This window comes from Calypte anna, chromosome 6 (assembly GCF_003957555.1).
Source record: "Calypte anna isolate BGI_N300 chromosome 6, bCalAnn1_v1.p, whole genome shotgun sequence".
NCBI lineage: Eukaryota > Metazoa > Chordata > Aves > Apodiformes > Trochilidae > Calypte > Calypte anna.
Window position 1 is genome coordinate 10,796,614 of NC_044252.1, and position 10,483 is coordinate 10,807,096.

At 37.2% G+C, this 10,483-nt stretch overlaps 1 protein-coding gene across 2 annotated transcripts in view; it reads left to right on the forward strand.

The window, feature by feature from the left end:
* REEP3 (receptor accessory protein 3) overlaps positions 1 to 9,851 on the forward strand; it is a 42,722-nt gene extending 32,871 nt beyond the window's left edge. For both annotated transcript variants that reach the window (XM_030453266.1, XM_030453267.1), the window contains 3 exons: positions 2,090 to 2,237; positions 5,018 to 5,163; positions 5,919 to 9,851. In XM_030453266.1, coding sequence (XP_030309126.1) covers positions 2,090 to 2,237; positions 5,018 to 5,163; positions 5,919 to 5,975 — 351 coding nt within the window. In that variant the 3' untranslated portion in view covers positions 5,976 to 9,851. The remainder of the gene's footprint in view (positions 1 to 2,089; positions 2,238 to 5,017; positions 5,164 to 5,918) is intronic.
* The last annotated feature ends 632 nt before the right edge of the window (positions 9,852 to 10,483 follow it).

The following is a 10,483-nucleotide window of genomic DNA, read 5'->3' on the forward strand; positions in this document are numbered from 1 at the left end:
ATCACATAATGAATGAACTCGCTGTGCAACTGTTAGACACAGTGTGGCTTTCCATACTTTTGCTTCTGGCCAAGTCTAGTTTCTGTTGCTGCTTTATAGTAGATTATGTCCACGCTTAGTGTGAAGTCACACTGGGTTTATGTGGATTCTGCTCAGAACCAACTGTAAATTTTATGTATTCATCAGTGTTCAGTGGTTGGGAGGTGAGTCCAGTTGCATCTCTTCAGGCAGTGGGTGCAGACTGACCCAGCAGTATTAACAGCTTACAGCATCTGCTGCAAGACATTATCTGTTGTCAGAAGAAGCAGTCCTGTCTCTCAAGTTCTCTTCTCCAGTGTCCTGGGAGCTGATTGTTATGTCTCAGGCATAGCTGGTTCCTGATTTGATTTGCTGTGCAAATGCTTTTCAATACAAGAAGTGGAGTAGTGGAAGGGCAGGATTCCTGCCTTAAGGCACAACAGGCCTGCCTTAAATAAGCAATTCAAGGGAAAATTAAATTCAGAATTTCTACAGCATACAGACTGTACACAGAGTGCACACTTTAACTCAAAGACAAGCTGTAGTTGTGTTCCTGAACTGTCAGACATCCTACCTGTATGCAGGAAGAACTAGACAAGTAAAGCCTTCTATTTCCTTCAAAAGAAACCCTTTCTTTTTATTACTTTGTGTCAGTGTGTGAATGGTGTTGTAGGAACTAGGAGAGGCTCTTCATGCCTATGTAGCACACCTAGTTTTACAATGCTGTACTAATCATTTGTCTTTAGAAAATTGATCTTAGTTCTCAGACACTTCTGACACACATGCACTTTGGTAGCCATGCAAGCTTAAGGAGTATCTCTGCTGTCTCTTCATGGATATTCACATGGATATTGCTAACATGGAATAATTTAGTATTCTCATGTATCAGCTACAAGTGGTTGTGTCCACGAGGGGGGAAAAAATGTCTGTGTCCATTTTGTGGCCAGAACTGCCTTATGCTGGTGCTGTGGCATAGAAGTTGTGTGGAATTGTACTCAGATTTCTGGTACTGCTTAGTAATGTAATGCTCAAATGAGGAATTTTAATTAAAATCATAATTTGTTATAATGAAACAAAATCTTGAACCCTTGCTCGAAGCAGGACTCATGCACAGTCTTGTCAGCCTTCCTCTGAAATGGCTATTTTTTTCTCCTCACATTCCAGAGGAGGAATAATTAAACGTTATTTTAACATGACATTGAGTAACGTGCTTGTCCTTTTAGTTGCTTATACAATAAATCAGGCTTCAGTGCTCTAATAATAAGGTGATCTGGTGTAGGGTGAAAGAACTGCTCGATGACCTTTCTTCCCTTCTTCATATAGAAAGAGGAGTTTTCTAAATGTCCAATATAAAAAAGATGTAAAGAAAATCAGAGAAGAAATACTAAAGTTCAAATGTGATCAACTGTCGTTATATGTAGCATTAGCTTTTGGGTTTGTATTACATGAGTTATCTACATCAGTAAGAGAACCTGCTAGGCTGTAGTCCAGGCAGGACTACTTTGGTTTGTGGTCTCAAGTTTCTGTCAACTAGAGCTTTTGTAGTGCTGCCAGTTTCTCAGTTTACTTGAGTTAATGTTACAGGATGTATTTTTAACACTTTTTTCCTTTCTTTTTTAAATTTGTAGAGGGTAAAATATAAAACAGAGGAAATAGCTTTTTATGTTCAGCCACATTTTTAAAAACCAAAATATTTAAACCCAGTATCATGCTACCTAGCACTGCTAGAGAAATAGAATTTTTGAAGCAAATCAAGCATTTCTGGTGTGTTTATTAAACACTTTCCTTCACCCAAGAAAGTCTTTATTTGCCCAGATTATAGGAGTGAAATGAGACATCAGTAACGAAACTTCTGTCTTACCTGCAACTTTTTTTGTTTAGGAGCAATGTACAGTTATATTTGAGTAAAAGCAATACTTAAAGCAAATTTTAATCTTACTGCATGCTTATGTTCAATGAATTTTGTAGTGCAACAAGGGAAGCATGGGCTTAAACATCATAACCCATTTTGAACAGCAGAGTTGAACCTCTGCTTGCTTGCTTTTTAAAGATGCTGTTGCTCTCCTTTCAGGGTCAAGGTGCTATAACTGAGAAACTGAGAAGTTTCAGTATGCACGACTTGACTTCCATACAAGGAGATGAGCCAGTAGGACAGAGACCCTATCAGACCTTACCAGAAGCTAAAAAGAAAACCAGGGCCTCTGCAAGTGAATCTTCAGGTAAGTATCCATCTAGCTAAAAGAAGTGAATGCAGGAATATATTTATTCTAGAAATGGTAAAGGCCTTTAAAGAATTCCCTTACACTTGAACAGAGCTGATGTGAGCAAGATACATTATGACAGTTGAGAAATCCTCTCTAAATTTTCTTCTCAGAGCCACTAACTGCAGAGTCATACTTTACTCATTAGTCCTGTCTTTGCCAATTAGGAATGAGAATTCCTTTCAAAAGTAAAGCTTATTGGAAGTAAAAAAAAAAACAACAAAAAACCAAAACCAAACTAACCCAAAACAACATTGTGGGTTGTTTCTGTGACAAATGTACAAAAAATTTAACATAAATTTTGTGGTAGCTTAATAAATGAGAAGAGAAACTTTATGGGAATTAATTCAGTAGATCTGTAATGATAATTCAAAATGTAAAATTGCTTGTAGTGATAGGTAGTGAAGACATTAAGTTGTCACAATGGACTGAAGCACATCAACAGTCAGAAGATGTTGTGTAATTATGAATGTGGTTTTTAAAGACATTTTACTGTTACTGTCATTATTATGTTGCATATTACCACTTTGCTCTTGAGCCTCTGATGCTTGAGGAAATGTTTCAGTGGAAGGCTGTCAATTGCAGCTTTCAAAATGATGAGGCTATGTTGCAAAGTAGTGGATGTTTCCCCCTCCTTCCCCGAGAGAAAATAAATAAATACATAAGTAAATTAGTGGTCTATTTCTTTTCACCTATGCCTATCATTTTTTCTCAGCCCTCAGTTTTGGGGAGGGGTGATTCTTGAGAAGCAGAAGGAATTCCAAGAATTGAATGGTAGCCCATAGTTTCTGAGGAATAAATGGCTACCTGAGTGACCTTGGGCTGAATTGCTAATTGAGCCCAGCAGGCATCCTGTGAAGGTCAGTGTAAAGACAAGGAACTGGGGTCTTTTTCGTCTAAATTACTAGGGTACAAATTATACTGTGTAAATACCCACTGATTGTGAGATACAAATTCACACATCAAAAATGCTTTCTTAGAGCTTGTTTTAACTGTTTCTAGTCCTGGACCCAAATCTAGTGTACATCTTCACTGTTTTCTTTGAACTTTCTTCAGCATTATAGGTTTAAAAAAAGATGAGGCCAAAAATATTTAAGAACACTACATAGCAATGGTTCATTACATTTAACATAATGTTATTGTTTTGTGATCTGACCTGGGGATTCCTGTGCAAATCAGTTGAAAAGACCTAGTTGTAGAAAGACATAGATCAAAGATAACTGAGCTGTCAGTATGCTTTCTGTGAAAAAGGCAAATGTAATTCTGATGCATTAGAAGAGGTGTTACAGAGAAGTGCTGGTATAACAGCAAACCTCCCTACTCAGAAACTATGAGTAACAGATGTGATGCAGATCTTTAGTATAGAAAAAGGTGAATTCAAACTGTTAGAGGTAGAGACATTTCGGCTCTAGAATAGCAGTACTTAGCTGTGGAGTAGATCACCATGAATCTGATTTCAGGAAAAATAAGGAGCTGAGCAAAAGAAAATAATCTAGTTATGCCTAAATAAAATATTGGGTTAAGACAAAATGTACATTGATCATTAATAAAGCTGAGTTAGGAGTCTAAAAGTTGTCTCTGAGTGTTACAGCATGTAGGTTCTGGAATGGCCTTATAAAAGGAGATCTTGGTGTGAGGGGAGCAACTAGACTACCTTCAAAGTGCTTAAAATACATCTATGATGGGGATTTGGGCCACAAAGGTGATCAGAAGTCTGGAGTACCTCTCCTGCAAAGACAGGCTGAGAGAGTTGGGGTTGTTCAGCCTGGAGAAGGGAAGGCTCTGGAGAGACTTTACAGCACGTTCCAGTACCTGAAGGGTTTACAAGAAATCTGGGGAGTGACTTTTTACAAGGACATGGAGGTCAAGACAAGGGGAAGAGGTTTTAAGATGAAAGAGGATAGATTAAGATTACATATTAGGAAGAAGTTCTTCACTGAGAGGGTGGTGAACCCCTGGCTGAGGTTGCCCAGAGAAGCTGTGGCTGCCTCTTCCCTGGCAATGTTCAAGGCCAGGTTGGATGTGGCTTGGAGAAACCTAGTCTAATGGGGTGTCCCTGCCCATGGCAAAGGAATTGGAACTAGATGATATTTGAGGTCATTTCTATCCCAAACCATGCGATGGTTGAGGGCTCTTGGATCCCAAGGCTCTCAGCCTCTGTTTCTGAGCAGTGCGCGCCCTCTGGTGAGGATCCTGGGTAACCATCTCGGTCCCCTCTGCTGGATGTACACAACCCTTACAGTACTTCGATAATGTATCGATCTGAAGGGAACTTTGTGATTATATATGCAGAGAGGTATGCAAGTATGAAGAAAGATCTAATAAATCACAAAACCATAGAATGGTTTGGGTTGGAAGAGACTTTTAAAGATCATCTAGTTCAACCCTCCTCCCATAGGGACTGTGACCCTAAATCTGCTCAAGATGACCACTCAAGTTTTTGCAGTTCATTGTGCAGCAGAGATGGTAGCAAGTTGATGGCTTAGCTTCTGACCATTAGGGGACCACTGCATTACCGACCTATGGAATGAAATGGCCTGGTACTTAGAAATAGCAGAACTGTAAGTAACAAGCTTCTGGCAGACGAGGTGTTTATCTGTCTTGAAACAGCTGGCAGACTGACCATATTGTTTAAAAGAATGAAGGGTAAATGTTAAAAATAAAACTTATGGCTTACTTAAAAATCAGAGTTACAGATGCTTCTTTCTAACATTTTAATGAAACTGTGTTTTTTAAAGGTTACAAAACTCCACTGGAAAAAAATCCTGGAGATGATAAAACTGATGAAGAGATGGAAGGGACACATTCAGAGGATGAAATATTTGTTCAGAGAGGCCTTCGAAGAACTCAGAGCATGAAATCTGTGAAAAAAGGCCGTAAAGAGGCAAGTATAATCTTAGTTATGTAATGAGTTTGCTTTTAACAACGTACCTTAATTTTGTATGCAGATATTTTTTTCCTTAATCTTAGAGGGTTTTCAATGATAAGTGGGTTGTAGAATGCTAAATGGAGAAGAAAGTACATGATACTGTATCTAAGTTTGGAGCTGTTGTACTTTGGGATGTTTAAGGAAAACAGAGGAATGGAGGAAAAAGGGAGAGGAGATGAATAGATTTTGTGCTCTTAATGCTAACTGTGGCACCACCAAGCCCAGATTCCACGAACCACTAACTTTGAAAGGGTTGTAGATGGCAGTGTTGTTATCTACATTTGTGTGTCTTGGTTATGCCCATTTAGCCATCTGCTGCTCGATGGATTAAAGGAGATTCAGAATTTTTAAATTTCTCCAATAGACACATGGCCTGTTTTGACTTGTAATCCACAAAGAGAAGGTTCTGTGTAGGATTCAAAGTGTTTTGTATTTCTGTATGTCACAATTTACCAATAATTCAGGATTAATGTCTATGTTATCTCAGAAGTTTTTTGGTAATCCTGGTTAAACAGTTGAGACTTAACCTTTTTGTCTAATTCTTTTGAAACTGTTTCTTGTTCAGTCACAGGTAGATTCTTTTATTCATTCTGTGGAGTGTCCAAATCACATTTAAAGATGCTTACTAAATTGGACTAGTGGAAAGGATAATTAGATTTTGCCTTAAGTCATCTATCAGCATTTTAAGTTATAATTTTTTCCCTCCTCAGATACGATACGGATCACTGAAATACAGAGTAAAGAAGAGACCTGCTGTGTACTTCTGAGTGCATTGCACAATGGCTGCACAACAAACTGCTGTATTGTAATAACTTGAATTCAGTGTATCAAGCGTTAAATATCTGTGTCTGATTCATATAATGAGTATGTATGATAGTAGATATGGTAGGACTTGGGTTTTATGAACCTAAATGGTTGGATAAAGTATTACTCTGCTTTTCTGTAGTTGTTTATTGTTCAGACAAATCTGGAGAAGTTACAGTATGAATTTCATCACTCCTTAAATAGGAATTAAGTAACAGGAAACAGCCTTTTTCCAGAGGTACTGAACAGACTGAAATAATTACAACTCAAATTGAATTAACAGAAGTTAAGTATTTGGAACTTGTGAAAATTGAACCTGTAGTGTCCCCAAGTTTACATGGAAAGATAGATATACTTGAAATATTTTTCTGAACTACAACTCCTAAAAAGGCCTTTGTATAATGTAAAAATGTACAACTTAAAGTACAGTGGATAGTGGTGGGAAAAGAAAAGGGAAGACAAGGTAGGTACGGTACAGCTTTAAGATCATTATCTTGTCATATTGCCAAGCTTAACAAGCTTATATAACACTAATGGGTGCAAACTGGGGGTACATTTAGCACTTTATGCAAAACTTCATAGTTTTGCACGCTCTTACTGATTTACAGCTGCACAGGTCATTTTAGTGACTTCTTAGGTAGGGTTATGCTTCTCTTTTGAATCCTTGTACTTCATGATCTTTTAAAATCTATCTTGTTAAGTACACTTAAGATGCTCTAAATAATTGCTACTAACACTTAACAATATTATCAGGTGCCTTTCGATGTATTACTAGGCTGTGTGGGGTTTTTGTCTGTATATGGTTTGTTGTTTTATTTGTCTTTCTTGCTCCCTCACCTAGAGAGCTGTAATGTGATTTAAATTAGTGTTTGGTTATAATTGTGGTAAGTAAAATTTGTAGCAATTCCAGTGATAGACCTCAGGGATCTGATCAGCCCATCAACTGTGTGTTAGAAGTCATGCTGACATAAAAGCATGTATGATAGCTTGTTCAGGCCCTGGTTTGGTTTTGCTCTGCATTGCTTTAAGAATGAATGAATATATATATATGTAGATTGATTAAGAATGAATATATGTATGTTTTTATACTTCATAGCGTATGTAGATTTTAAAATTGGCTGTGTAGTAATTTCTTTCATTGCTAAAGTTAGTACTAAAATATTTACATACAGATACCTTTCTCTAAAAGCCAGCTTAGTCAGCCATTTTATAACCTAGAGTCCTATGGCATAACTTCTCACACAGAGATTAATTTTGGAATGTAATTTAGACATGGACTTGACAAAGTTACTTTTTGTTGTCCCTTTTGGTTTTACTTTCTGTAGTTCTGAGAATTTGGCTGATTTAGTTCTGACTGTTTTCTGCTGTGGATTCAGGGAGAAAACACTTTTTGTAGACAGCATTTTATTACTTGGTATGGGGAGAGATGATACTTTTCTTGAAGAGAAAATGGCTTGTGATCCTTCTTGAAACTCAGACTCCAACCCTTAGTTCTTCCCACCCAGTCATCTGCAAGTTTACTGCAGTGTTTTAAAACATATTCTTCAGGCCAGGGCCTGCTGCTGTGCTTTTTATTACGGCTATAGCAGATTCAGTGCTGGTGGGCACTTAATGGCCTGTTACTATATGCTGACATTTAGTCTTCTGTAGACTTTGGTCCAGGCTTTGAATTGTATGAATAATAGTGCAGCTGGGCTGTATTGGCATTGCATTCCTCACTTGCTGTCGTAGGCATTTGCAAGCCAAGTGCAAAGTCATGATCAAGTATTAAAATCCTGATGGAGCAGTGGTTTTAGCATCTCCGAGGAAGCTGAATTCTTTAGTGACAAGTTGTAACAGTCCATAAGTGATTAAAAGGTCAAAGCTTGTATTACTTTACTTGAAGACGCACTTTTGTACTACAAGACAGGAAGGCTGCTCTCTCCTGAATGAGTTTAGTTCAAAAATCCCATCCTCTAACCAAACCTGCAACTTCTGATTGAGCTTTCCTAAGGATGTGTTGTCCATGGGGGAGGCAGTGATTAGAAAGGGAGCCTGCCTGGGGTGTGGTGCATCACTTGTGCCCCAGGAATGTTCATGCTTCTCATCCGAATGTAGGGAAAGGCTGTCTGTGTAAAGGTATGTACCATTCTGAGATGTTAGAGGAAGCTGAGGCTTCTGTATTTGCATCTTGTCCCTCTTTGGAAATTAAACCAACCCAGGCCATGGGTGGAATATCTAAGTCTCTAGTTGAATGTCCACCTTGAGCACTTTTACTCATCACGTTTGCTTTTTTGGCAAATAGAGCAATAAAATTCTTGTCATTCTACAAATCAGAATCCTGCACGAAGAAGCAGGGTAAGCCCTTCTTTCAGAGTTGCAGTTCCTGTGACAGGTAGATCTTGTTTCTGGGACTGTGTGCTTTTCACATTTCCAGGGCTAGAGATAATTTGAGTAGTTTAGGCTCACACTTGTGGTCAATAAGTTGCTCTACATGTCATTATGTACTTGAGGCTGTAACTCCTGACAGGCTTAACTTACTAATTAAGTAGAGATAAAGGCTCTTTTTTTCTCAACTATGCATGGAACTAGGAAAGCTGGCAGTATTACTCCTATTCATTACTGTTTGCTTACTAATGTACTTATCTCAGATACACTGTCTTTAGTGTAGATAAATCTTCCAGTGTTTTTCATAGCTGTTTTTTTTTCAGTCTAATATCCTACTGTAAAGTTCTTTTCTTGACACCTTGATTTTGCTCTTTGAATTAATCTTGCAATTGGTTCATTGTATTATCTTAATTTTTTTTCCTTCTTGCTGTTCATTGTCAGCTGATGCTTTGCAGGGCACAATGGCATGATTAGCTTTCATCCCAATGATATGTATTTCTCTTTGCTTGTTGAATTTAGTTTGGTTTTGAAATATTACATAATCTTTTAAACTGTGTACAGATGATTTTCAAAGTTCTTTTGCCTTAGCAACTGCAAAAAGGATCTGTCTAGCTCTTGCAAGTAAACTTCTTGGAAAAATGTTAAACAAAAATCCAGATTTAACTTAACATTGTCTTTGGTTTTGGAAATGTAAAACAGTAGCTCCTATCAAATTGAACAAAGCATTTCCTGCAGACTGAACTGACTGACTGCCACCAACAGGACTGCTAATTTACTGAAAGAAAAGCTTAAATTGAGGTCAAAGGTACTTCAAAAGAGAATATGCATTTCTTAAGTCATATAAAGGTTCAAGCCTTTCTAAAATATATCTGAACTTACACAGATTTCTTAGCAAAAGCCTATTGTACATGTGAAAATAGAGTTTGAGATGAGTATTAAATTGATGACCTCAGGTGCAAATAAACTTATGCCAGATTCTGGTTACAAGGTAATTGCCAACAAAAGCAACTTAATGCTAATTGCTTTCCTATAGGAAATAAAGTGAATATCGTCCATGATACTTTTTGCAAACTGTAATGAATTTGAAATGAACAGAAGAAAATTTGGTTAAACATGGTGGAGTAAATACTAGATGCATTTAACAAGCTCTTCGTGACAAAAGATTTGTTTTATTTTTGGTCTTGCTTTTATTAATATGAAGTTGGTATTTTTAATTACTTTTCTATGAAAATGTATATGTGCAAAGGCAACACTTTAACATTTTTCAAGAACTTGTATTTTTAAATGCTACAGACCAGAGACTGTCTACATTGAAACTGAATATAGAAGCTTTAAAAAAATGCAATGTAAGCTTTAATTTTTGTATTTTAATAACTTGCTGTCAACTTGTTTACATATTTTTAGGAGGGAAAGCTTCATTATGCATTGATTTATCTTGATACTGTCTTTAATAAATGCTGTTTTCAGCAGGATGCAGTGGGTATTTTACTACCTGTTACGATTAACAAACCAGTTGCTATAGAATATGTACTCTATTTATTACTATGGTTCCAGTACTGAAACAACCTGTCTGAAATTTGTAGAGACTTTTAGAACTGTTAGAAGTAAACTGTAACTGAGGTTTTGCCGTGGAGCCTGATGCTGATTTAGACTTCAATGAAATTTAGCTTCCTAAAGACAACCTGAAGGCTGTTAGTGTTAGCTATTTTGATTTGATGTTCAGTTCAGAGAAAAATCAGAAATGCTTGGTCTCCCAAAGGTCTATGGCTTCCTGGTGAACTCCTGCAATTTTTTTTTTTAATTGTAGTGGAACAACTTCTAATGTTAGCTTCTCTTCTTCTCTTTAATTATTGATGCATCTTTACTGTTGTTTGTTCCAAGAAACAGATTTGGTTTTGTATTTCCTAGTGAAACAGTTCTTCTGGTAACCCAGAGCAGAAGAGGCACAGGTAAATGTGTGCCTTTCCTTTTTCAAACTTCACTTTAAGTAAGCTGTTAACATCCCTAGCAAAAGCTGAGCAAAAAAAGCCTCAGTAACCACATTCTCTGGACTACTTTTGCAAGGCTTCCTGACTTACTGCTTCAAAGGTAATGATTTCTTGGT